This window comes from Mobula birostris, chromosome 20, assembly GCF_030028105.1.
Source record: "Mobula birostris isolate sMobBir1 chromosome 20, sMobBir1.hap1, whole genome shotgun sequence".
NCBI lineage: Eukaryota > Metazoa > Chordata > Chondrichthyes > Myliobatiformes > Myliobatidae > Mobula > Mobula birostris.
The window spans coordinates 14,587,268-14,614,791 of record NC_092389.1 but is presented as its reverse complement, the minus strand read 5'-3'; the positions used below and the strand labels follow the sequence as shown (position 1 = coordinate 14,614,791).

General features: G+C 44.0%; 2 protein-coding genes across 5 annotated transcripts in view; one reads left to right on the top strand and one right to left on the bottom strand.

Moving 5' to 3' along the window:
• The window catches only part of LOC140185072 (tubulin-specific chaperone cofactor E-like protein), a 140,307-nt gene extending 129,920 nt beyond the window's left edge, over positions 1–10,387 (top strand). Inside the window, exons 21-26 of the mRNA XM_072238313.1 lie at positions 839–1,002; positions 1,726–1,974; positions 3,103–3,265; positions 4,018–4,099; positions 8,973–9,092; positions 10,042–10,387. Of these exons, the coding sequence (XP_072094414.1) occupies positions 839–1,002; positions 1,726–1,974; positions 3,103–3,265; positions 4,018–4,099; positions 8,973–9,092; positions 10,042–10,142 (879 nt within the window). The 3' untranslated portion in view covers positions 10,143–10,387. The remainder of the gene's footprint in view (positions 1–838; positions 1,003–1,725; positions 1,975–3,102; positions 3,266–4,017; positions 4,100–8,972; positions 9,093–10,041) is intronic.
• A 602-nt stretch (positions 10,388–10,989) lies between these two features.
• LOC140185069 (rho guanine nucleotide exchange factor 12-like) overlaps positions 10,990–27,524 on the bottom strand; it is a 141,141-nt gene continuing 124,606 nt past the window's right edge. For all 4 annotated transcript variants that reach the window (XM_072238309.1, XM_072238310.1, XM_072238308.1 and 1 more), the window contains 6 exons: positions 22,071–22,168; positions 21,354–21,596; positions 20,429–20,878; positions 19,527–19,783; positions 16,521–16,584; positions 10,990–13,155 (listed from right to left, as the gene is read on the bottom strand). In XM_072238309.1, coding sequence (XP_072094410.1) covers positions 13,145–13,155; positions 16,521–16,584; positions 19,527–19,783; positions 20,429–20,878; positions 21,354–21,596; positions 22,071–22,168 — 1,123 coding nt within the window. In that variant the 3' untranslated portion in view covers positions 10,990–13,144. The remainder of the gene's footprint in view (positions 13,156–16,520; positions 16,585–19,526; positions 19,784–20,428; positions 20,879–21,353; positions 21,597–22,070; positions 22,169–27,524) is intronic.

Sequence of the window (27,524 nt, the reverse complement as noted above, 5' to 3'; positions counted from 1 at the left end):
TGATCTCAAGTTCTAGTCTCACCCAAGCTGAGGGGAAAAAGCCTCTATGTAATTACCCTATCTATACCCCTCATACTTTTGTATAGCTCTGTAAGATCTCTCCTCATCGTCCTAATGTCCTAATCGATTCAACCTTTTCCTACCACTCAGGTCCTAATGTTGCAGCAAATTTTCTCTGGACTGTTTTAACTATATTGACAGCTTTCCCGAAGGTGATCAGAACTGCGCACAATGCTCCAAATTCAACCTCAGCGTAATATCCCAACTCCTGTACTCTACGCTTTCTGATTTGGGAAGGTCCCACACTGAGGCAGAGGATGGAGTGAATGATGGTGAGCGGAAGGAGAGTAGTCTGAACTGGAGAAACTTTGTGCTGTCAAGTACACAACACAAAATGTCAGGGTGAGGAGGAGTAATATCCCTGAATGTTCAGTCAGACTGGAAAGTGAAATACTACTTTATTTTCACATGCACAACCTCCTTCTCATTCTCATTGTTCCCAGGTGTAGCCCATCTTTGAAGATCCTTCCTCTCCCAGGAATGAGATCTTTGGAGCTTCTGGTGGCATTTCTGAAGCAGTGGGTTTTAACGGGATGGGGTTACTAGTCCCGTGCCCAATCTTCCTCCTTTCGCTGCCGGGCTTGGGACAGTCCATGGTGGAGTTCATATGCACAAGTACATGTCTGAAAACCATTTCAGTTTGGTGCCACTTAGGTTCGAGCAAAAGATGAATTAGTTATCATGGTAGTGCTGGGCATGTTCATCTAGTTTACGATCAAAGCATAAGAGAAGAATGATATTATTTCCTCCATTATAACAGCTATTTTCTTCTCCACAGACTAATGAAAGCCACATAATGTACACAAACACTGTCTGGATCGAGAGCCTGAACAACACTGGGAGTGTGATCACTCGTGATAGAGTTATCAACGTGGAGTTCTCCTGTGCCTATGAACTCGACCTGAAGGTTTCTCTAGAAACTGTTATAAGGCCGATGCTAAGGTAAACGGTGTCTTGGGTCAAGCCTTCAGGCACTGGCTTTCCACCATCCTGACTGGCTGTTCTCTCTCCTGTATTTTGTCGAGGATCGAGAAATGCAAGGGGAAGGGGAACAAATGAGATTCACAACAATGGGCTTTGCACCCACGATAGCTGCTAACTCTAACTACTCTGTCTATATTTTTTCTCGAAGTTTTCCTTGATCCTTATTGGTTGTGTTATTGGTTTAGACGGGTCTAACAGATGCGCCAGTCAACAGGTGCACAACAAGTAATTCACACTGCACACCTTGTTATTTATTGCACACTCTATCTTCAATTGGCAGACACAAACGTGTGTACAATTCGCAGAAGTCTTATTGAAATTGCATCAGGACAAAGACAGTTTTTGCTATTTGAATCTCATTCTTAATCGTACTTGGTTTCCTGGTCACCATTTATAAATTCAAGAACTTGTTTGAAGTTTCATCTTAAACAATAGTAAAGAAACTTTCGGATATAGAACTCATTATTGAAATTTTAATTTGCTGTGATTGAGGCATTAAAATCCTGAGGTAGCCCACTCTGCTTTAGCTCCCAGTGCTTCATGAATTCAGCTCTCTATTTTTAAAGTTCTGTGGTGAAGCTGAACAATACAGGTTGAAATGGCAGAGACAAGTTCAAACATGGGAAATGTAGGGTAATTGCGTTCCTCTGAACAGTAAGTAATTATCTCTGTTTACATTAGTGTCGTCAACCTCACCCTTCCCACTAAAGGTGGCAGTTTCATCACTAAAATGGCTCTGTATAAAAACTCGTCCTACAAGTTTCCGTACCGAGAAGGCGAGGTGACGCTCACGACCCGGGACGTCCTATACATTGGGGTGTTTGTTGAGGGCGCAGATTCTACCCAGCTCATACTGGTCATCAATCGGTGCTGGGCTACTCCATCGCGCAATCCAAAGGACCGACTACGCTATATGATAATAGAACAAGGGTTGGTGTGAATTCTTTTTCCTAAACCTTTACGGTGAGATATCTTGTTCTTGCATGTGCACAAAAACTAAAAGAGGTTGTAACATCTGTGTTTACACATTTCCCAACTGCAACACGACCTGACAGATTCTTTCCAATTTAGTTAGCATGGTGGGCCATGTAGTAACTTGTTCAATGTTATTTTGTCAATTGTTGGGAGTTGGGCATCATTGGCAAAGGTAGCTGTAATCACTCACGCCTGCAACCCTTGAAGGATTGGTGGGGAATTGCATCTGCTCACGGCTCAGTGCACTGAGCTTGTCATTCCACCATTAGCCATGATCCCACACCAGTGAGCTCGTCTCTCGGCACCTAACACTCTCCACCCTTCCATCTTTCTGCATTCCGATCTGAAGTCCACCCGCCCAAAACCACCAGCAATCCTTTCTCTGCATCGCTGCCTGATGTTCACTTTCCTTGGACGAGCTCCTGTTCTCTGACAAAGCAGTCTTTTGAGATTTTCACTATCACTCCCCCAACCTGACTACCCTGTTTGTTTGAAGATGCTCCCTCACACTCTTCAAGGGTGGGCATCCTTCCTGTAAAGGTATACAAGCCTCTCAGTCCAAGGAGTGCCCAACTATTAACGTACTCTGCGATCAATCTAACCTTTCCCTTCTCCATAGCCCTCCATTTTCCTTTCATCCATGTAGCTATCTAAGAGCCTCTTACATGTCCCTAAATGTATCTGCCTCTACCACCAACCTTGACAGCATGTTCCATGTATCCACCACTCACTCTGTTTCTTTTAAAAAAAAAAAAAAAAAAAAAAAAAAAAAAAAGGCTGACATCCCCCTTTACTTTTCTCCAATTACCTTAAAATTGGTCTCCTCCAGCCTGGGAAAAAGCTTCTGGCTATCCACTCTATTAATGCTTCTTGTCGTCTTGTACACCTCTATCAAGTCACCTCAGGTATACCTACAGATTCCACTCACTGGTGGCTGTGGTTCCATCCCATTCCCTTTGTGAGGAAACACCAACAGACCCTAGACCGTATGAAGTGCAGGCCCAGATTCTGGTAACAACCCTTGCGTGGTTACGGTCTAACGTTTTTATTCATAAAGAATCATCTCTGTTCTTGCTTGAGCAGGTGTCCAAACTCAAAGGACAGCACAATAGAGCTGGAGGAGAATGGCATGTCTCTCACTTGCCGCTTCCATATCATCGTGTTCAAGTTTATTGGGGATTATGACGAGATTCATCTACACTGTGAAGTGTCATTGTGTGATTCAGATATCAATAACTGCAAAGTTGTAAGTAATAAGAATCCATACCTAATTACGGCGATCAGTAATGCTGACTACATTTCAAAACCTGTGTATTCTAAACCAAATGTGCAGGAAAACCTCTCATTATTGTGGTCTAATTTACACATCAAAACCCTTAGGGCTGCAACGTTTGACTATGAATGAACTGTCCCTACCACACCCAACAATACTCCATAAATTGAGTTCTCTATCTCAGCCACTTTAGTTTTAGGGAGAGCGAATAGTGAGGAAACATGGTTGTAATAATATTGAGACATTTTATAGCATGTCTGGTATAATGGTGTGAGAGAACACATGGTGGGTTGGGATATCAGAGGCTGTAAAGGAATGGGCAAGGTGTTTATATGATTAAAGTAGTACCAAAGTACACACAAGGTCAAGCAAAATCAAGGAGCTGGAAGCAAGCTGCTCTGCTAGGTTTCTGATGTAAAGGCTGATATAAATTGTGTTGGGCACATGGCCAAGTGGTTAAGGCATTCGTCTAGTTACTTCAAGGTCGCTAGTTCGAGCCTCAGCTGTGGCAGTGTGTTTGTGCCCTTGAGCAAGGCACTTAACCACACATTGCTCTAGTGTCTGTGCGAGGAGTGGCACCCCACACAGACTTCCAATCTGCACCTTGTAAGGCATGAAAACGCCCGACGCAGGCCTCTCATGGTCTGAGTCGATGTTCCCCTTCCCTGATGTAAAGAGTGGTGCAGGCACATACTGACTAAGTCCTTCAATATTTGTTCCTGTAGACTTGTCCCACTCACAACAGGAGACTTGCTGACAAACTTACAAAAGAGCAGATTCTCTCCGTTGGACCCATCAGGAGGAGAGGTTAGTTGCACAGCTGGGGATGTGGATTTTGTGCCTGGGGCCATTGTTAGTGTTTCTGATGTTGCAATATGAACATCAGGAAGGCATTGAGTTAAAAAAGTCAGGAAGTTATGCTGCAGATTTATACAACTAGTTAGGTTGCATCTGGAATAATGCATACAGTTCTGGTCACCCTATTATAGGAAGGATGTTGAGGCTTTGGAGAGGGTGCAGACGGGGTTTACCTGGATTAGAGGGCATGTAGCGTAACAAGAGTTTTGACAAACTTGGGTTGCTTTCTCTGGAGCAGCTGAGGCTGGGGGAGATCTGATAGAGGTTTACAGGATTAAGAGACATATTGATAGAGTAAACAGACAGTATCTGTTTCCCAGGCTGAAATGTCCAATACCAGAGGACATGCATGGAAGGTGAGAGTTCCCAACCTGGGGTCTGCAGATCCCTTGCTTAATGGTATTGGTCCATGGCATTTAAAAAAAAGAAAAAGCTGGGAATTCCTGATTTAAGGTGAAAGGGGTCAATTTTAAAGGAGATACAAGAGACAAGTTTTTTTTTAAACTTGGAACGCACTGCCTGGGGTGGTGGTGGAGGCAGATACATTACCGAGTTTTATGTAGGTGGGCACATAAATGTGAGGAAAATAGAGGTATATGGACATTGTGTATGTAGAGGGAATTAGTTTATTTGGCCATTTGATTTCCAATTCATTTGGTTTGTCACAACATTGTGGGCCAAAAGGTCTGTTCCTGTGCTGTACTGTTCTGTATTCTAGAGAGAGGAACTAAAGCAGAGGGAGAAGTGGACAGGAGATCTAGTAAATGCTGGGAACTAGGTACAGAATGGCTGACCCACCTGTGATTTGATGTCCTGTACCTGATCAACTGTTCAGGCAGAGACCTGCTTGTGGCTTTCCTGTACCAGAGGGGGGATCTCCTCTTGACTCTCAATGCGTGCCAGATTATTGGCTTCTTTCATTGAAGGCTTCACACCATGAGGCACATCAATGAACCCGCTTCAAAGGAGTACATCCCAAAGACAGAATAGCACTGAGATAAATGACTCTGTGGGGAAAATCTTATTTTAAAGAGGATCTCAAAGGATAGAGGCAGAGCCTACAAAGGTCAAGTTTGTCATTCATCAGTACAGTCCTTGTTCTGAGAGTCTGGTACCTTCTGCCTGATGGTAGGAGGTCAAAGAGATTGTGGGATGGATAGGAGGGTTTCTTGACAATGCTGAGGGCTCTGTGAATATAGTGTTTCTGGTGTGTGGCCTGGATGGTTATGGGGACGGGGGGAGAGAGAGACCCCAATCATTCTCTCAGCAGCTGTCAATCTGTTTCAGGGTCATGTGGTTAGATGCTTTGCAATTCCCATATCAGATGGTGATATTGGTCAGGATGCTCTCAATAGTGTTCTGTTAGAATAGCGGTGGGGAGAATCACACCTGAATCTCCTCAGGAAGTGGAGGTGCTGCTGTGCTTTCTTGACTAAAGAAGTGGTGTTGAGGGACCAGATGAGATCATTTGTGATGTGCACTGTCAGAAACTTGGTGCTCCTGACCCTCACCATAGAGGAGCTGTTGACGTGCAGTAGAGTGGCTAGCCTGCACCTTCTTGAAGTCCACAGCCATTCCTTTAGTCTTGTCCATGTTGAGACTGGAGTTGTTATGTTTGCACCAGTCCACAACCTTGTTCTAGTGCCTCTCTGTATGCCAGTTCATCATTGTTGTTGGTGAGGCCAACCACAGTTGTGTTATCAGTGACCTTAATGTGATGAGAGCTGAATTAAACACTACAGTTGTGGGTGAGCAGTGTGATCAGTAGTGGGCTGAGCACACAGCCCTGGCTGGGAGGGTGGGATGGTGCAGCAGTGCTCAGCATGATGGAGCTAGAGATGTTGCTGCCAACGTGGATTGTTTGAGGTCTCTCTGTCAAGAAGCCCAAGATCCAGGTGTTGAGACCCAACAAGGACAGTTTACCAGCTTCCGAGGGAAGATCATAATGAACACTGAACTGAAGTCCATGAAGACACCATTCTCAAAGTGGGATGGGACTGAGTAGAGGGCAGAGGCGGTTGCGTCATGGGTAGAGCAATTTGGGTGATATACAAACTGGAAGGGTTTCAATGTAGTGGGAAGGGAAGACTGAATATTATCCATAACCAGCTGTTTTTAAGTTTGCATGATTAAAGTCCCCAATAATAAAGAAACTGTCAGAGTGTGAGGTTGTAGGTCACCAATGGCACAGTAGAGTTCACGAACCGCTTCCCCAGCATTAGCACAAGGATGGGATATATACAATCACAATGGCAGTGAACTCCCTTTGTAAATACTAGGGCCTGCTCTTCACCATTAAGAACTCTTAACAGTTGGTTGCTACTACCATAGTGTCACACACCAGTTCTTGTTAATGTAGATACACAGCCCTGCTCTGTGGGGTTTACCCGAGGTCACAGCATTCCAATCCGAATGAAAAATGGCAAGCCCCTCGGGGGGGCCCAACCTGGGGTCCACAGACCCCTCGGTTCATGGTAAGGTCCATGGCCTAAAACTAGTTGGGTAGCCCTGCTCTAGTTGGATTGCTGTGTCTGGGGTGGTGTCCTTGAGCCACATTTCTGTAAGGATAAGTGTGAAGCAGTCCCTCATTTCGCACTGGGTCCATTACAATTGTAGGTAATGCAGTTTGTTTCCTGGGGTTCAAACTTTGGAAAGCAGTATTGGACGAGAGAGCTGGTCTAAAGGGTTTTGCCTTCTGTCTAGCACAGACTCCACCTCACTTACCATCTGCTCTCAGGATGAGGCTTTTCATTCCAGGACGAAGGAGATGTCCTCCTTTTTTTAAAGAAAGGGGCTTCCCTTCCTCCACCATCAACTCTGCTCTCAAACACATCTCCCCCATTTCACGCACATCTGTTCTCACCCCATCCTCCCACCACCCCACTAGGAATAGGGTTCCCCTGGTCCTCACCTACCACCCCACCAGCCTCCGGGTCCAACATATTATTCTCCGTAACTTCCGCCACCTCCAACGGGATCCCACCACTAAGCACATCTTTCCCTCCCCCCCCCCCCCACCCACTCTCTGCTTTCCGCAGGGATTGCTCCCTACGCGACTCCCGTGTCCATTTGTCCCCCCCCCCCCATCCCCCCCATCCCTCCCCACTGATCTCCCTCCCGGCAGTTATCCTTGTAAGCGGAACAAGTGCTACACATGCCCTTACACTTCCTCCCTCACTACCATTCAGGGCCCCAGACAGTCCTTCCAGGTGAGGCGACACTTCACCTGTGAGTCGGCTGGGGTGATATACTGCATCCGGTGCTCCCGATGTAGCCTTCTGTATATTGGCGAGACCCGACGCAGACTGGGAGACTGTTTTGCTGAACACCTACGCTCTGTCTGCCAGAGAAAGCAGGATCTCCCAGTGGCCATACATTTTAATTCCACATCCCATTCCCATTCTGACATGTCTATCCACGGCCTCCTCTACTGTAAAGATGAAGCCACACTCAGGTTGGAGGAACAACACCTTATATTCCGTCTGGGTAGCCTCCAACCTGATGGCATGAACATTGACTTCTCTAACTTCCATTAATGCCCCACCTCCCCCTTGTACTCCATCTGTTATTTATTTATATACACACATTCTTTTTCTCTCTCTCCTTTTTCTCCCTGTCCCTCTTTTTCTCCCTGGGCCTCCTGTCCCATGATCCTCTCATATTCCCTTTGCCAATCAACTCTCCATCCCTCCCCCTCCCCCTTTCAAATCTCTTACTAGCTCTTCTTTCAGTTAGTCCTGACGAAGGGTCTTGGCCCAAAACGTTGACTGTACCTCTTCCTAGAGATGCTGCCTGGCCTGCTGCGTTCACCAGCAATTTTTATGTGTGTTGCTTGAAATTCCAGCATCTGCAGATTTCCTTGTGTTCTCACTTACCGGGCTTATTTTCTCATGCACTCCTTCGGCACCTTCTTTCCTGGGCTGCTTTAGCAAGCAACTCCGCAGTATGAAGGTCTGGGCCACAGAATAACTTGAGAGTACACAGCTCCACTCTTATCAGACTCATTAGTGATATAGACAGTTTTTTTGTATTCTTAGTGTCCGGAGGGTCTTGCAATCATAGATGCTTAACATAAACAATTGTACCATTTGTTGGATCTGGAGTGGCTGACACAACTAAGTGTGCACTGCCAATTTGAAAAGGAATGCCAGAGCTTGGGCCTTGATTTACTGAGAGCAAGGACACCATTACTAGAACTGTTAAATTCTAAGTCCAGAAATATATCTCAAGATTAACAAAGCTGTCAGGGAGACCAAGCTCTGGATGTATAAAGTGGGATTGGGAGCTGATGTAGACAGTAACCATGGGTGATAGTGTGAGTTCAGATGCAGGCAGCTGAGTTTTGGATGTGCTCAGGTTTACAAAATGAGCAAAGAGTCCAAATGAAGGGTCTTGGCCCAAAATGTCGATTGTTTACTTTACTCCTTTCCATAGCTGCTACCTCACCTGTTGAGTTCCCCTGGCATTTTGTGTGTGTTACTTTGATTTCCAGCATCGGCAAATTTTCTCTTGTAAAATGTCAAGTTATCAAAGTAATGCATTGGAATTGCTGAATCGGGGACATAGAGTTATTATTGACAATTCAGCCATGTAATTCTAAGGCAGGAACAAAGAACTAGGTTGTATTACAATATGGTGTTTGACTGAATATCAGGCTTTGGGCATTGCTGCCTGGTTATAGGGCTCTCCATATTGTCTATGTTGGTTGTGTGTGAGAGAGACAAGACAGGAGGATAAAGTGTAGTTCTGAGCAATGTACATTCCTCATTTGGCTGTGACAGGAGCTCTGACATCATTTAACTATACATTTCCTGTTTTGCAGCAGCTGACTGGTGTGAGGTGGACAATGGTGGCTGTGAACAGATTTGTACAAGTCGTGGGGAGCGGGCTGTGTGCAGCTGCATCACTGGATTCTTGCACTGGGATGGAAAGCACTGCCGAGGTAAGCTGGAGAGAAGTCAATGATAGCCACGCTAGTTACCATATGGTTAAAGTTCTGGAATAAGATGGGCAGTGCAGCTCGAAGGGCCTATTCCACACTGTACCACAATTACCATCACTTAGGTCTTCTCCTGGATTCAGTACAGGGTGTTTGCTAAGAATAGGGCTGGGGCAGTTTCTGGGAACCCCCAATTCCACTGCAAGCAAAAGAAGCAAGAGGTGTCAGGACAAAGATTGCCCTGTTGGGTCAGTTTTTTTCTGTGATGGCCACCAGGATAGAGCTTAGGTTTGGTACCTGATGGTCACTGGCAGGGTGGGCTTCTTAAGAGTGAGGGTCGTGTCCTCCTGATAAAGGAATCTGGTTCCTGTAAACCTGCAATCTCTTCCAAAAGGGTACAGGAACATCAACCTATTCTTAAAATCTTTCCAAATCACCCACCATCCTGACTTGAAAATATCATTGTTCCTTCATTCCCACTGGGTCTAAAACACCTCTCAGCTGTCATCAGGGTATCTTCACCAGAAGGCTCATCACCATTTGAGGGGATTGGGCAAGAAGATCTGGCCTTTGCTATCATACCCACATTCTATAAAATAAGCAAGAAAAATGAAGTAGAAAACTCCTAATCCAGGGCCAATAAATTTGGGTTTTTAAAATGAAACTTGTTAGCTGTTCTTTCATTTAGAATAAAATCAGAGCACCTCCGTGGCCAGGCTGAAAGCCCCACTTTGGTGAAAGAAGTGTGATGGTAACAGCATGATATCAAGATGCTGATGCAAGTGAAATATAACACTGAGACACCACCAGCTGGGTGGCAGTGCAGTGTTAATATAGCCAGAGTACCTAGCTGTTGAGATTGCTCATTAAATCAAGTCACATCTCAGGGTGACAGGAAGATGCAAGTTTTAATTTTGCTGAGTTAACTCCTTACACTTCTCTCCCTCTCTAGCTCTAAGTGCTTCAAATGAGCCAACCATACTGCCTCAACTTCTGGTGATAACTCAGATCTTTAGCTGGTTATTGGCAAACACACAGAACCTGAAACTGTAGCCGAGGGTGACGTTGAAGCAGTCAGACTTGGGAGCAAGATTACAAGGGGATTGACCAGAATTAAAGAAACAACTGCAATTTCATATTTTTTGGGGATCTATTATTTAATTAAATAATGCTTTTGTAGTGAAATACTATACAGAGTTGTAACTTGCTCTTTCATCCTGAAAATAAACAGCCAGGACTGCTGAGAGTTTTAGGATTTCAACTTTTGACTGTTGTGTCTAGGATGGCAAAAAATGAAATAAAGGATTTATTGTCAATAGAACTGAGGTTCATTCTGATTCAAAGCACTGTCAATTCATTGAACTTCACAACTAATAAAAAATTAAAATCTTAGCTCTCTGCCCAACAGCAGGTGTTCTTCCTATGTGATCCTACTTCACAAATGCCAACCCATTCTTTTAAGTGATGAACCTTCTCAAAGTGATTTCAGGATTTAGATCTATGAAAGGATGACTAACTCCAAGGATTTATGTTAAAACCACTTGGATTCAAATCATACTTACTTGCCTATTGCACATTCTAAAGTCATGACTGGGATAGAGGAAAATTGCTTCATAACTATGTTGCTTGCAGCGACACCAAGCTAAAAAAAATTAATGCCTGTTTAACTCATCCCTCAGTGAGAGAGAGTCTCCTGAATCTCACTCCAATGAGAGTGAAACTTGTTCACTCCTAGAATCTGTGCCCATGGAATCCCAGGAAGATTTGGTGCCTGAGGAAACTGTACCAGAGGGAGGCAGTGTTTTAAAATCATGGTGAGTTACACTAGTAAATTGAACAGTTCAGCAACAGCTTTGAGTGGGTGGTCAGACAGATACATGCCAGATTAGGTCAAAGATAACAAAAGCAACTTTCTGCCACAGCTTTTTAATTATACTGAAACAATTTAATTATAATGAAACATTTCTTTAAAACCCAGATCCCAGAACAGAATTATATTTGCTTCTTTTTTTTTTTCAAGTAACATAATGTCATTGCTAAATCTTAAACGAGATGCTATTTTACAAAGTTAGATAAAACCAATTGAAATATATCATAAACTTGAGACAAATAAAACTATAATTAGGGGAGGCAGCAGGGTTAGTGTGTTGCGCAGGATGATGTACAGGGCACCAATGGGAGCTCTGGAAGATCTGTACATACGTGAGGGGCAATATGCAAAGTTAGCTCATGCACTCACACCAAATCAGCATCATCTCTGAAGCAAGAGTGGTGCGAGGAAATTTACTGGAGAGCTGAAGTATCTGCTTTAGTCAGAGTTAGAACTGACATCCACTGGGAGGGTATCTGTCTTGTTAACAGCTTATGTGTTCATTTTACCATCTGTACCAAACAGCAAGTGGGTTTACAGTGATTTCCAACTTATTTTCAACTGATGGGCGTCAGCAAGGTGAAGCTTCTCCTCCGAGCTCTGTGTGACATTGAGATCAGTTTCTGGGTTTAGAAGGGACAGGAATTATGATTGGACATTTCAATCATAGCTGTGGAAACAGCAGTTAACAGGGTAGGCTTGGTAACAGCCACTGCTTCTGTACAGTGGAATACAGGAAGGATCTGACTAAAAAAGGAGGGGTTTCTTGTGTGCAGGTACTACTCCCAGGTTATACTCTAAATGTAAATCATATATAAACAAAATTCTGGTAGAAAAGGAGCTGGCCAGACCCAGTGCCCATCATAACATTTCCAACATCTTGTGTCAGAAGCCTACTCTGCTATTTTGTGCCCGAATTGTTCCAACACCATAGTATCAGTGAGAGATGAGCATCAGAGGAAATATGGTGTGACAGCCCTGGCAATATGGATGTGAGGAATGAATGTGTTTGCCAAGTACTCAAAGTACAAACAATAAACTGTATGTTGCAAACACACTGCATGCACAGAGGAAAGACAAGTTGAGAGAGGTAGTGGTTCTCCTAACAAGAGAAACCCTAACCTGTCCCTGCACCTGATACTTTGCTCTGGGTGCAGGTTTTGCTACAGAGCACCTTTGGTCCACAAGCCTGATCAGGGTAAAAACAGCAGATGTAATGTAAATCTTGAACCTGGCTTAGCTATCAGGAGCTTTGCTGTAGTGATGAACTGTGTAATAACGCTCCCTTTCACAGCCCAGCTGTGCCGTCAAGTCTTGCAGTCAGTGCACTGACTCTATCTCGCACACTCTGCCAGCCCCATTTCTTTCACACTCCATACAGCTGCTCTCCCTTGCATTCTCTGTGCACTAGTTCTCTTTCTCACACACACACATACTGAACACCAACTTTCTCTCTCTCTCTCTCTCACACATTCAAGCCCAAGTCCAGTAACTGACACACCTGCATTAACCCTCTCTTACCCAATGGAATAACTAACTTTCTTTCGCCTCATATGTCGTTACTGCCTCGTAACCCAGCTGTACAGTAAGACACACAAACACACAAATTCTCCCTCTCTCACCCCAGCAGTGTAGTAACTCTTACCCTGATTGCATGATAACTCTCACATACACCCCAGTTATCTATTCCACTGTGCTCAATGTTGGAACCCAGCACATGGACTCCATGCATTAACCAGATCTTAATCTTCATTTGCAAATCAGCTTAATACAGGCTATGAAAATAAAAATTATAACAAAACAACTGCATTTATCATAGCAAGTGAATACAAATAAATACATCTCGATTTCATCAAACCCTAAGCTGATTTCTGTACATTTGGTTTTAGGAGATGCGGAGGGCGAGATCAGTTCTATAATTGAAAGAGATGTGCGCAGACAAGGGAGGGCGACTGCATCAACCGAACTGGGATGCACCCATAACTGGCAAGACACACCAATACAGGCAGGACTCACTGATACACCATCCCAAAAGTGACCCAGAAATCAGCGGCATTTGAACAAACAATCAGTTCCACAAATGTCTCCAAAGTCCAGAGCTAGCAGGAGCTTCAAGGGGTCATCTCCAAGCACCCATATGTTCCATCACCATGCCTGGCTTGATTCCATTTTTGAATAAACTACATTAACTGTCTCCTGTAGAGAGAACAGAGAGATTGCTTCACACGGCCCGCTACATAGTTCATGCTAAGCCACCCCTTCTTACCATTTCACCCAAACCCATCACTTAATCCACCCATTCTGCCCATTCCATTAATCTCATAATTTATTCCACAATTCCATTACCCTTTTCATGAAAACTAATTTACAGAATTAAGGCTTTCTCCCCCATCCTGCAAATAAATTGTTGTTACTCTTTTTCGCACCATGTGCAAAAATCTTTAGCATTTTTGTCCGTTTTTTTTACGAGGCCAAGTTACTATCTTGATGCTCAACCCAGCATGAAGGAAACCATGCAAGGAGCTGGCTGGATTTGAACCCAGGACCACTTGCTTCAAAGTCCAGCCTGTATGCCGCTACACCACCAAGCCAACTTGGAAACAAATTACAATGTTCCAACTATTTTCCCTCTCAACAGTATTTATTACAGAGACAAAATAGACTAGATGCTGGAATTTGGAGCCACCATCTGCTGGAGGAACTTGTTACAGCTCTGTTCATCATTGGATCCACAATACACAAACTGGTTTTCCATAAAATACTCCATAACACACAAATGTCACAGATTAGGGTATGAATGGCAGATAGATTGGCTTCCGGGCAGAAAGCAGAGACTCGGAAGAGGAATGGTTCATACTGAGAGCTGGGGTATTCGACAATGATCTGTATTGGAACGATTGCTCACAATTTACGTACATCAATAATTTACTCTGGAACTGAAAGAAAATATGAAAGGATAGTTAAAACTAAGTAATACAACAAATTATACGATGTCAGGCAGTGTGATAGTAAGGAAAACCTGAGAGTGCATCTCACTTCATGATGGAAAATATACAGGATGAATGTATGAGTCCAGCCAGATTAACACCATGGATAGTCCAGCTGCACAAGGAGAAAGAATTGAAGGTTTATGGTGATTAGAACTTCAATAGTGAGGGCAACAGAGAGACATGAACCCTGCCATTACAAACAAGGATATCACAGAAGAGCTGCAGGCCATTCTGAAAGGCAGAGGGTAAAACAACCAGAGGTTGTGGTCCAGGTAAGTACTGACAACATCGGTAAAAAGACAGAAAAGATTCTGCAACACAAATTTATGGAGTAAATTTGCAGATTAACAAGCAAGATGTGTAAAGCCGCAATCTCAATTACTTCTACTTGCTAGTGAGCTTTACACTTCCGTACCACTGAAATTGGGGAAGGTGGAACATGCATCAGCTGGATGGATTCCACTTGAACTAGAACAGTCCAACTTCCTCGTGGGGAGGCTTGCCAGTGCTGCTGGAGAGGGGAGGGGTATGTACAATTGTGAAGGGGGCAAAGGGAAATTACAGTTAAATAATATAAAACGTAGTCAATCCAGAGCAGATATAGATATTAAGCACGCGGGAGGAATACAATGATTAACTGCATTTATTTTAATGCAAGGAATCTGACCAGAAAGGCAGTTAAATTTAGAGTGTTGATCTGTATGTGGGAATATGATATTGTTGCCATCACTGAACATCGCTGGGGAGCATAGAAGACTCGAGGATAAACATGAATTCATTTTCTCTTGAGAAAGCATGGCTGAGGGAGTCCCCGTAAAGGCTTTAAAATTGAAATATTTTGATGTGGAGATCACAGGGAATAGGACTGCAATTTGGGTAGGAGCGGGGTGACGTAGGGAGGAGAGGGTGGGAGAGAGAAGGAATACCAGAGACTTACCAAGAAGAAATTTCTTTACTAGAGAGTGGTAAGAACATGAACACCAGAAGGGACTGGGTGGTTTGGATGACCTATTTCCATGCTATCTAATACGACACAGGAGCAGAATAAGGCCATTCATTCCACTGAGTCTGCACCACCATTCCATTATGGCTGATTCCTCCTGCCTTCGCTCTGTAACTTTTGACTCCCTTATTAATCAAGAACCTACCGAGCTCCACTTTAAAAATACATAATGCTTTGCCTCCACAGCCATCTGTGGTAAAGAAATTCCTCCTCAGGCTCTAAAGGGATGTCCCTCTATTCTGAGGCTGTGCCCTCCGGTCCTAGACTGCCCCACTATAGGAAACATCCTCTCCGCAGCCACTGTATCGAGGCCTTTCAACATTCGATGTGAGATCCCACTCATTCTTCTGAATTCCAGTGAACGCTCTCCATGCATTAACCTTTTCACATCCAGAATTATTCCTGGAATGTCCTCTGGATCCTCTTCAAGATAAGGGGCACAAACTGTTCACAACACTCCAAGTTTGGTCTGACCAATGCCTTATAAAGCATCAGCATTACATCCTTGCTTTTATATTCTGGTCCTCTCAAAATCACTGCTAACATTGCATTTGCCTTCCTTACTACCAACTCAGCCTGCAAGTTAACCTTTAAGGAATCCTGCACTAGGACACCCGAGTCCCTGTGCATCTCAGATATTTGAATTGTCTCCCCATTTAGAAAATAGTCTACGCTTTCATTCCTTCTACCAAAGTGCATGACCATACACTTGTCTCCATTTTATTCCATTTGCCACTTCTCTGCCCATTCTTCTAATCTGTCCAAGTCCTTCTGCAGTCACCCTGCTTCCTCAACGATACTTGCCCTTCCACCTATTTTCACATCTTCAAACTTAGCCAGAAAGCTATAAATTGCATCACCCAAATCATCGACATATAATGTGAAATGAAGTGGTCCAAACACTGACCCCTACAGAACACCACTGGCAGCCAATCAGAATAAACCTTTATTCCCATTCATTGCTTCCTGCTAGTCAAGCCTATCTTCTATCCATACTGGTATCTTTCCTGTAAATGCCATGGGCTCTTATCTTGTTTAGCAGCCTCGCATGCAGCATAGCCTTCTAAAAATCCAAGTACACAACATCTACAGAACCTCCTTTGTCTATCCATCTAATACAATGTAAAGACCACCGAAGAAAACATCCACAGACATTACCCATCAATTACTTCAGTCACCTACAAAAAATAAACCTTAAGATTTATCAGGTACTAAAACTTCTAGTTTTCAGCCATCCTGTCTATAATGAGCGATTTAATTTCAAAACAATGATCTAACACAGGAATATAATTCCCTTGAGACAAAACAGTAACTGTTTCTCCTATCACAGTTGTTGCTTGATGTGTGCTGAGGTCTTCCAGTATTTTTGTTTTGCTTCAAACTGCAGCATCTTATGTATTCCCTGGTTTCCACACTCACCCTTCTTAAACAGCAAAATGACAAACAGAACTTTCTGAATCAAGACAATGGGCAGCTCATAGCTATGAAGTACCCATGTGGACCATAATCCTTTGCTTTCTGTTGAGCGTCTGCCCTCTGGAGTCTGAGTAATGAAATCAGACACGTACCTGTTGGCTCATGTGAAGCTGTGGATTCCAGGTCATGCTGACTGTAGTATTCCAGCTCCACCTCCTGAAATGAACAGGCAACGAACAGTTCAGTCACAATGATTGCCTTCGGTTAGTCACTAATACTGCAGGCCGTAGCTCAATTTACATCTATTTCCCCTCCTATTGGCACACTGAGGTACAGAAGAGCAAGTCTGCTCCAGGACTAGTGGCCATTTTAAGACTCTGCTTGTGGCGAAACATTAGTCTCCATATGATCTCCATGTGTTTGCTCTCAGTTCTTAATTTTAAGCATCATTTTTATTGAGTTAACTGGAAATATCAGTTTTCATTTTGTCACTTCAATGATATGAAGGAAACAATGGTGAATTTAAGATGTGCAGGGAAAAGCAAATTGGCTTGGGTAATTTGAACTGTTATATTTGGTTATCATTCATACCCCACTTCAGGAAAACACAAGGCTATGGATTCACTTGCAGCTCCAGTAACCAAGCAGGTTTCTAACCACTCAAGGCCAAGTGGTCAATTATACAGAATAGACAGAATTAATACATTGCTTCTGTGTTCACCAGTGAGAGGGACCTTAATAAGCTACAACAGGCCAAAGTGTTGGAGCATGTTGAGGTTAAGAAAAAGGCAGGGTTGGAGCTTTTTAAGAACATTAAGACAGATAAGTCCCTGTGGCTGGACAGGCTATACTAGAGGTTAATAGAGGAAGCGATTGCTTGGATGTTGAAGATGAATTTTGGATTCTCACTGGTCACAGTAGTACCACTAGAGTGGAGGATGGCAAAAGTTGTTTAGTAAGGGCAGTTGGGATAACCCTGGGAATTATAGACCAATGAGTCTTACTTCAGTGGGCAACAAACTAATGGGAGGATTGTTAGGGGCAGGGCTTATGACCACTTGGAGAAGCATTAGGAACAAACTGTGCGACTTTGAGATGGGCAGGGCATGCCTCACAAGCCTGTTTTTTTATTTTTATTTTTTCGGGGAAATGACAAAAATTGATGAAGGTAGAGCAGTGGATGTGGTGTGTATGGATCTTATGGATCAATTGACAAGGTTCCCCATGGAAGGCTCATCCTGAAAGTCAAGACATGGGATCCATTGAACTTGGCAGAAGAGATTTAGAATAGGCTTGCCCACAGAAGGCAGAGGATGGCAGTAGATGGAACACATTGTGCTTAGAGGTCAGTGACTAGTGGGTGTTCCACACCAATTTTTTCTCTGTGATTTTTTTTTATAAATTACTGGATTTGGAAGTGCAAGGGTGGGTTATTAAGTTTACAGATGAAATGAAGTTTGGTGATTTGGTGGTTAGTGTCGTAGGTTGCTGCAGTCTCCAATGGGACACTGATAGGATGGAGAGCTGGTCTGAGAAGTGAGAAGTGGAGCTCAATCTAGAAAAGTGTGAAGTGATACACTTTGAAAGGTCAAAATTAAAGGCAAAATACAGGATTAATGGCAGGATTTTTAGCAGTGTGGAGAAACACATGGATCTTGGGGTCCAAGTCCATAGATCCCTCAAAGCTGCCATGCAAGTTGCTAGAGTGGTTAAGAAACCATATGGGTGTGCTGGCCTTCATCAGTTGAACCACAAGATAATGTTGCAGCAGCTCTATAAAACTCTGGTTAGACCACACTTGGAGCATCAGTTCTGGTCACCTCATTTTAGGAAGGATAGAGAAGCTTTAGAGAGAGTGCAGAAGAAATTTACCAAGATGGTGCCTGGATTGGAGGACACGTCTTATGAGGAAAGGTTGAACAAGCTAGGGCTTTTCTCACTGGAGGAAAGGAGGATGAGAGGTGACTTGTTATAGATGTGCGAGACTATAAGAGGCATAGATAGAGTGGTCAGTCATCCCTTTTTGCCCAGGTGGCAATGGTTAATACCAGAGGACATCCTTTAAAGGTGAGCCTAGGACAGTATAAGGAAAATGCCAGAGGCAGTGGCGGACAGACAGACAGACACAGTGTTAAGTGCCTGGAATCCACTGCGAGGAGTGGATGGAAGAGGCTGATATATTAAAAGACATTTAACAGACTCTTACGTAAGCACGTGGATGAAAGAACAATGAAAGGTTATAGGGTGTGTTGGATGAAAGGGTTGGATTGATTGTGGAGTAGGTTAGAACAGTGGTCCCCAACCACCGGGCCGCGAGGAAACGATATGATTTGGCGTTATGAAACAACACGAGTCAGCTGCACTTTTCCTCATTTCCTGTCACGCACTGTTGAACTTGAACACAACCCCCCCCACCCCCGTTGGCCGGTCCGCAAGAATATTGTCAATATTAAACCGGTCCGTGGTGCAAAAAAGGTTGGGGACCCCTGGGTTAGAAGGTTAACACAATATCATGGGCCAAAGGGCCTGTACTGTTCTATATTCTAGACAAAATGGAAAAAGGTATTTAGTTGAACTGTCTGCCAGTGTTGAAGTTCTGCCCATTTTTCCGTTTTGCGTTTATCAGCTCCCTCATGCCATTTATTTCAACTGCTCCAAGTTGAGGCAATTTATACATTCCTACTACTTTCTGAACACAGATTCCCCTAAATTTCCTGATGTATTTTTATGACTAGTTCCGGTCATAGGAAATCCTCCGTAGCCACTTGATAAATGCATACACCATTTTAGAGACCTCCACTAGGTCACAGTCCCAACTTTCACTGCTCAACAAAGAAGAAAAATAACAGCAGGAAAAAAAAACTGTTACATGTTAAAACAAAAGGACTCTGCTCTACTGAAACATTCAATAGCAACCTACCTCACGCACTTATCCTGCGTTTCTCCCAGGGAGATTATAGCCACCTCTCACTTCTTTAACAGTAACATTTACACTTGCAATTGTGGATAACAGTGGCTAAATTTTCCAAACTATACTAACGAAGAAAATTCACCAGCTCCATCACAGGAATAGAATAAATCTTTATGGGGTGTAACGGAATGTCAAACCGAAGCTCAGATAGACTGTTGACTAGGTAGATCTCAAAAAAGCATGTTACCTTTAAACTCTTCAGATCAGACTCGATATTATGTATGAATTGGAGGATTTGGTTGCGCACGTGTGAAGGAAGCAGCTGTCTAATTCCTGCCTCTGATCCTTCAGTATTACAAGGATCAGTTGCGCTGTTGCTCTCCCTTGTCTCAGTGCTTTGGGCGATACAATCCACAGAATAATCAGGCGCAAGTGTAGACATATCTATTTCATCAGTGGAGCTCCCTTCAGTCTGTGCAAACTCATCCAGGGTTAGGAAATTCCCTGCCAAAGTGAACAAAAGATTTTAATAAAAGTTAGTGATTCCACTGAGAATCTCAGATTGAAGAAAATTTCTTTTAAAAAATCAAAACCTCACTTTATAACCACACAAATCAATACTTTATTCTAACTATGAAACTCTTGCTGGAAGACAAGACAATTCAAACAATGCACCAATGGTGTAGAAAACTAAGTAATTAGTCTCAAGAATAGTGAAGGGAGAACAATTTGAAAACAGCTAAGAAACAAAATCCTTGTTGGAAACACCAACAGGTCTATGGAGAATGGATACCAGTTGAGCATGTAACTCGTGTCATGGGTAGCACAGAGGTTAGCGGAATGCTTTACAGCGTCAGCGATCAGAAGATCAGGGTCTAATTCCCGCCACTGTTTGTAAGGAGCTTGTATGTCCTCCCCATGACTGCATGCTGCTCTGGTTTCCTCCCACATTCCAATTTTTAAAAAAAACACATACAGGTTACGGTTAGTGAGTTGTGGGCAAGAAGGTGCTGAAGGCATGGCAGGTTGCCCCCAGTGCATCTTTGGGCTGTGTTGGTCGTGGATGCAAACAACACATTTCAACGCATGTTTTGATGCACATGTGACAAATAAGTCAAACCCCTCTCTTAAAATTCACTCGAAACTAACCTGATGCACAGGCTTGTGACCTTGCCTCCTCTTCTCTGCTTGGACTTGAACTGTTCCCTTGTGATCGACGCTCATCTGAATGATCTTCTGGAGCATCATAGAACCTCTCTCCACCATCATCTGCTACCAAGTCTGGTCCGTGTCCTTCAGTTGTGACACGTTCACTGTGACCTGCTTCCAGTGTCAACTGACGGGTAAATTTAGTCCTTTCACTAACTCTGCTATCAGCCTCCAATTCTTCCAGTGTCCCATTGGCCATCTCCACCTGATGCTGCAGTGCTTTGTTGGGCATCTCACCTTGAAAACACATCATGCTGTCAGGTGGCCCATCTGTCTCCTGTTTTAGTGATAAACTGTCCTCATCTGCAAGGTGCTGAACAGAAGTTCCATCGCTGGCATCGTCATCTGAACCCAGCAGCTGAACCATCAGTATTTGCTTCAAGGAATGAACTACGGAGAAGTAGGGAACATTGCAGTAAATGAAATGCTAGGGACTTTGCAGTAACCAAGAAACATTTTCGATTGCAAATGTGACAGTGGGCAGCTTAAAAAAATTCAGCAACCCAGAGTTGAAATGTCTAATACTGGAGTATTTGGGGGGGGGGGGGGGGATTCAAAGGAGATGTGCAGGTCAACATTTTTTTAAAAATATAAAAACAGAGTGGTTGATGTCTGGAATTCTCTGCCAGAGGTAAAATACCATAGAGGTGTTCAAGAGGCTGTTACATAGGCAAACGAAGGGATATGGACCATGGGATGGCAGAAGGGATTAGTTTAGTTAGTTTGGCACAGTGTGGTACAGAGGGCCTGTTCCTGTGCTGGAACGTTCTTTGTTTTCTGCTTAAACCAAGATGGACCCCTGTGACGTGCATTCATTTCTCCCTATCATATGTACATACCAAAGGGGCAAATAATGTTTACTTACGGCTTATTAGTGCAGCGTCTGCTCTTGAATAAGGGAGTGATGATACTGAACTGTGAGCCCGACTTGAGTAGTGCAGCTCAGTGCTTCTGTAGGGGGGCTGCCCTGCAGTCGGTCTTCGGAGGCTGTTATAGTCTTGTATGTACCTGGGCTGCTCCTCTGTCTCCTGCGCAGAGATGATTGCACTATGTTTCTGTTTGCTGGACGCCGAGATATTCACAGCGAGTGGGTCATCAATCTCTTTACCTGCGACAGCGATCAATCATTACTCAGACCATTCAAAACTATTCTTGCCTTATCCTGAGGCTGTATTCTTGATGACAACCTGATCTTAAGGCAACATCTACTGGCAGAACAGCAGGAACTTATTATTAGATAGCAGTGATCAGGATGACTTTTGAAATGCCACTTGCTTACGCTTGACTTAAAGCTAAAACTACATCCATGACAGCTTGTTCGTGATTCAGCCTCTTGTCCCCACCACCCCTTCACACAAAAGCAGTTCACATTTTCTCCCACCTTTTTGAAAATGTCAAATCGTACGAACAATTTTGGGAAGGAGAAATTAAACTGAATAATCTACAGCAGGAAGCAGATCAGACCTGCAAAGATGTCCCATAAAACACTTGGAAAAGCAATCCAAATAGCACATGTACTACTGATGCACGAGATGTACCCATCACATATTGATTCAGATACCTCAGGAACACATTATAGTACCTTGTGTTGAATCACTGCTGCTCGACATCCTTCCTGGGACTTTCCTTGATCCGCCTTGCTGGATTGCGCTCAGATTTTCCTCATCCTCCTGCTCACTCCTGTGTTAAATACTCAATCATTAAACTTGTTATGGGGGGGGGGGGGGGGGGGAGGAGCATCCAGGTTAGTATTAGTTTTGAATGAGTTTGCCCAGTATTCCCAGACGTAGGGATGTAGGCTAATGCACTTCTTTTTAAAAAAAAATGTTTGTATGACCCCTCTAAAGCATATATTGGTATGTCACCAAAGAGGAACAAATTTCTACAGGAGAGCATTGTGACTGGTTGCATTACTATCTGTTATGAAGACTCCAATGCGCAAGATCGAGAGAGGCTGCAAGGCTGGAAGACGGTTGTAGACTCAGCCAGCTCCATCATGGGCATAATCCTCCCCACCACTGACAATACCTTCAATACCCTCAAGGTGCAATCCATCGTTAAGGGCTGTCACCACTTGGGACATCCTCTTTTTAGTACCATGATCAAGGAGGAGCTACAAGAGCCTGACAACCGACACTCAACATTTTAGGAACAACTTCTTCTCCTGTCTTCAGATTTGCGAACGATCCATGAACCAATGAACACCGTCTTCCTATTCCTCTTTTGTGCTATTTACTTTTTTTTTTGTAACTTATAGCAATTTTTCTCTTTCACTGTACACCAAGTGGTCACTTTATGTACATGCTTTACCGAATGAAGTGGCCACTGAGTTCATGTTCGTGGTCTCCTGCTGCTGTAGCCCGTCCACTTCAACATTCGACGTGTTGTGCATTCAGAGATGCATTTCTGCACACCACTGCTGAAACGCGTGGTTATTTGGGTTACTGTCACCTTCCTGTCGGCTTGAACCAGTCGTCATTCCCCTCTGACCTTGCTCATTAACAAGGCAATTTCATCCACAGAACTGCCACTCACTGGATTTTTATTTTTGCTTTTTGTTTGTTTTGCATCATTCTCTGTAAACTCTCGAGACTGTTGTGTGTGAAAATCCCAGGAGATCAGCAGTTTCTGAGGTACTCAACCACCCCATCTGGCACCAATAATCATTCTGCAGTTGAAATCACTTAGATCACATTTCTTCCCCATTCTGATGTTTGATCTGAACAACTGAACCTCTTGACCATGTCTGCAAGCTTTTATGCACTGAGATGCTGCCACATGATTGGCTGATTAGATGTTTACATTAATGAGGTGTACAGGTGTACCTAATAAAGTAGCCACTGAGTGCATTTCTGCCACAAAACAACAAATTCCGAAGTTTCAAGTTCAAAGTAAATTTATTATCATAATACATATATGTCACCATATACAATCCAGAGATTCATTTTCTTGTGGGCATACTCAAATCCAACAAAACACAATAGAATCGATGAAACACCGCATCATCATGGCGGGCAACCAGTGTGCAAAAGGCAAACTGTGCAAATTCAAAAAGACAAAAGTATTATAATTATAGTAATAAATAAAGAAGCAATAGATATCAAGAACCTGAGATGAAAAGTCTTGAAAGTAAGTTCATAGGTTGTGGAGCAACACACATCAAAGTTGCTGGTGAACGCAGCAGGCCAGGCAGCATCTGTAGGAAGAGGTGCAGTCGACGTTTCAGGCCGAGACCCTTCATCAGGACTAACTGAAGGAAGAGTGAGTAAGGGATTTGAAAGTTGGAGGGGGAGGGGAAGATCCAAAATGATAGGAGAAAACAGGAGGGGGAGGGATGGAGCCAAGAGCTGGACAGGTGATAGGCAAAAGGGATACGAGAGGATCATGGGACAGGAGGTCCGGGAAGAAAGACAAGGGGGGGGGGGGGACCCAGAGGATGGGCAAGAGGTATATTTAGAGGGACAGAGGGAGAAAAAGGAAAGTGAGAGAAAGAATGTGTGCATAAAAATAAGTAACAGATGGGGTACGAGGGGGAGGTGGGGCCTAGCGGAAGTCAGAGAAGTCGATGTTCCCTCCGTCGCCAACTTACTCCAGTTGACTTTAGGATTCGTTTCCGAGCCTCTCAATTTGGACCTTCTGAGGATCCCAGGTACTCACATTTTATTGACTCTGCCTCTCGCCGCTTCTCCCGTCAAGCTCTGAAGGCGACTCTGTCCGCCATGAGGAGGTACTTGGTGTCCCTATCCCAGACCCTTCCACACCTTCGGGACACTTTCTTCGCCGTCTGTAATGGTCCTACCCGTTATTTCATCCTCCGTCGGATTCACGCCTGCAATCGCCGTTTTTTTGACTTTGTCATGTTAGGCAAAGATTGCAAGATCCTACATCTGCGGACTCCAGAGCCTGCCGGCCCCGACGCTAGCAGGCATGAACTTCAGATTGCGGTCCCTGCCACTGATCTCGGCGGCTCCAACACCTCAGGGCATATTCAAAACCCGGACTCCAGCAACGACCATGGACACCTTCACAGCGATTGCGCAACCACCAACTGCGACTCCAGCCTTCAACTCCAGGCCGGGTCTTTATGTGCTGCTGTTGTGACTCCCGTCTCCCCTTCCCCCACCACCACTCTGCAATCCCGTCTCCTTCAGATCCCACCGTCAGCTCCTGGGTACTCAGAGGCTCCATCTTCCTCTAACCCCAACCCTCCCCTCTCCATTGACACCCCCAGCCTCCCCCCTCCCCCCTCTGATCCCAGCTCTCAAGATTCCAGCCTTGAACTCCAGGCCGGGTCTTTATGTGCTGCTATTGTGACTAGTGAGTGGAAGAGTGAGTAAGGGATTTGAAAGTTGGAGGGAGAGGGGGAGATCCAAAAGGTTGTGGGAACGGTTCAGTGATGGGGCAAGTGAAGTTACCCCCTCTGGTTCAGGAGCCTGATGATTGAGTGGTAATAACTGTTCTTGGTGAGTCCTGAGGCTCCTGTACCTTCTTCCTGACGGCAGCAGAGAGAAGAGAGCATGACCTGGGTGGTGGGGATCTCTGATGATGGATGCTGCTTTCCTACAAAAACATTCTGTGTAGATGTGCTCAATGTTGGGCAAGGCTTTACCTGCGATAGATTGGGCCATAACCACTACTTTTTGTAGGATTTTCCATTCAAGGGCATTGGTGTTTCCATACCAGGCGGTGATGCAGCCAGTCAATATACTCTCCACCACACATCGAGAGAAGTTTGTCAAAGTTACAGATGTCATGGTGAATCTTCACAAACTCCTAAGGATGCAGAGGTGCTGCTGTGCTTTCTTTGTTAATGCACTTCCGTGCACAGCCCAGGAGAGGTCCCCTGAAATGACAACACCGAGGAATTTAAAGTTGCTGACTCTTTCCACCTCTGATCCTCTGATGAGAAGTGGCTCATGGACCTCTGGTTTCCTCCTCCTGAAGTCAGTAATCAACTCCTTGGTCTTGCTGACACTGAGTGAGAGATTGTTGTTGTGGCACCACTCAGCCAGATTTTCAATCTCACTCCTATATGCTGATTCGTCACCACCTTTGATTCGGCCAGCAACAGTGGTGTCATCAGCAAACTTAAATATGGCATTGGAGTTGTGCTTAGCCACACAGTCACAAATATAAAGGGAGTAAAGCAGGGGACTACGCCTCGTAGTGTACCTGTGATGGAGATTGTGGAGGAGATGTTATTGCTAATCTGAACTGACTGGGCTCTGCAAGTGAAGAAATTGAGGATCCAATTGCACAAAGAGGTATCGAGTCCAAGATCTTGAAGCTTATTAATTAGTTTTGAGGGATAATGGTATTGAATACTGAGCTGTAGTCAATAAAGAGCATCCTGATGTATGCACCTTTGCTGTCCAGATGTTCCAGGGCTGAAAGAAGAGCCAACGAAATGACAAAAGCTGTGGACCTGTTGTGTCAGTAGGCAAATTGGAGCAGATCCAAGTCACAAATTTCACAGCATATATAACTGATAATGACCCTGATTCTGATCACCATCTCCAGCATATCAAGCATTATTAATTGGTACAAAAAAAGAATTGTTTTTGGGCTGCCTTCAGTTCGTAAATGCTTTCTTAAGATCAAGATTCAGGTTTATTTATCACGTGTACACTGAAACACAGTGAAATGCATTGTTTGCGTTAACAACCAACGCATCTGAGGGTGGGCTGCAGGCAGCCCAAAAGTGTCGCCACACATTCCGGTGCCAACATAGCAAGTCCACAATGCTTAGCAGGACAACACAGAACACAAGCCACAAAACAACAACAGCAAAACAAACCCCATTGCTCCCTCCTACCTACGCATAAACACAGTCCTTTAACCACAGGTCAGGCCTTTAACGCATTCAGACTTGCAGACATTGGGCTTTGTTTCCCAGCGGATTCGCAGACTCAGCTAATACTGGACTATTTCAACTAATACTGTGCATAGTATTCCAGGTACAGCCTCAGCAAAACCCTGTGAAAATGTTACAATCCTTCCTCATTTCTGACTTGAACCCTTCATGCTATTAAGACCAAATGCTATTTGCCTACCTAACTTCTAACTGCACTTGCCTGCTACTTTTTGTGATTAATGCACAAGATCTAGATGTGATGAGGAAATTACTGAAGATCTGTTGGAACATGTTCTACTCATTTGGAAAAGAGTGGCTTTACTAGTGATTGGTGGAGAGAATTGTGCCTATTACAGAGCTGGCAGAGTGTATAATTCTCTACAGCTTCTTTCGATCAGGCACTTTCATGACAGGCAGTGTTGAAAGCAGTCAGAATGCTCTCCACAGTACTTCTGCAGAAATTTGCTATCAGTCAGCATAGATTTGTGTAGGGGAAGACCCAGTCTCACAAATTTGAGGAAATGATTTAGATGACTATTGGTAGGGCAATGGATGCTCTCCACATGGACTTTAATAAAGCACTTAACAAGGTCCCCTATGGTAGGCTGGAGCAGAAGCTTAATTCATATGGGATCCATGGAAAATTGGTAAAGTTAGATTTTTAAAAAAGTGGCTTGGATGCAGAGGCAGAGTATGACAGAATTTGCTATCTACCCTATCCATGCCTTCCCATAATTTTGTATGCCTCTGTCATTTCATCACTCTGCTTTCTTCAATTCAGGGAAAGCAGACCCAGCCTTTCCAATATCTCCTGATAACGTCCCTGCATCCTCTCTACCTCTAACCCCATCCTTTCTATAGTGCAGTGACCAGAACGGTACACAATGCTCCAAGTGCGGCCTAACCAAATTTTGTGCAGCTATCACATTACAGCCCAAAGTGATGTGAATCAAGCGTGATACATGTCACATTGTTGAGTCCCAATATCTACATCACATCCTTCTGAAGTTTTCTGAATATTGATGGTTGTCGGTTCATAGGAGATTCAGTGTGGAAAGAGAGTAGAATGGGATATTCAGCACTCTTTGCTGACATTTAACTGAGCACCAAGCACTCATCAGTGCAGATCCACAAGTATCCAGTTGTCCCTGTTATGCCATTAGACCAAAGGATCAAGCCATT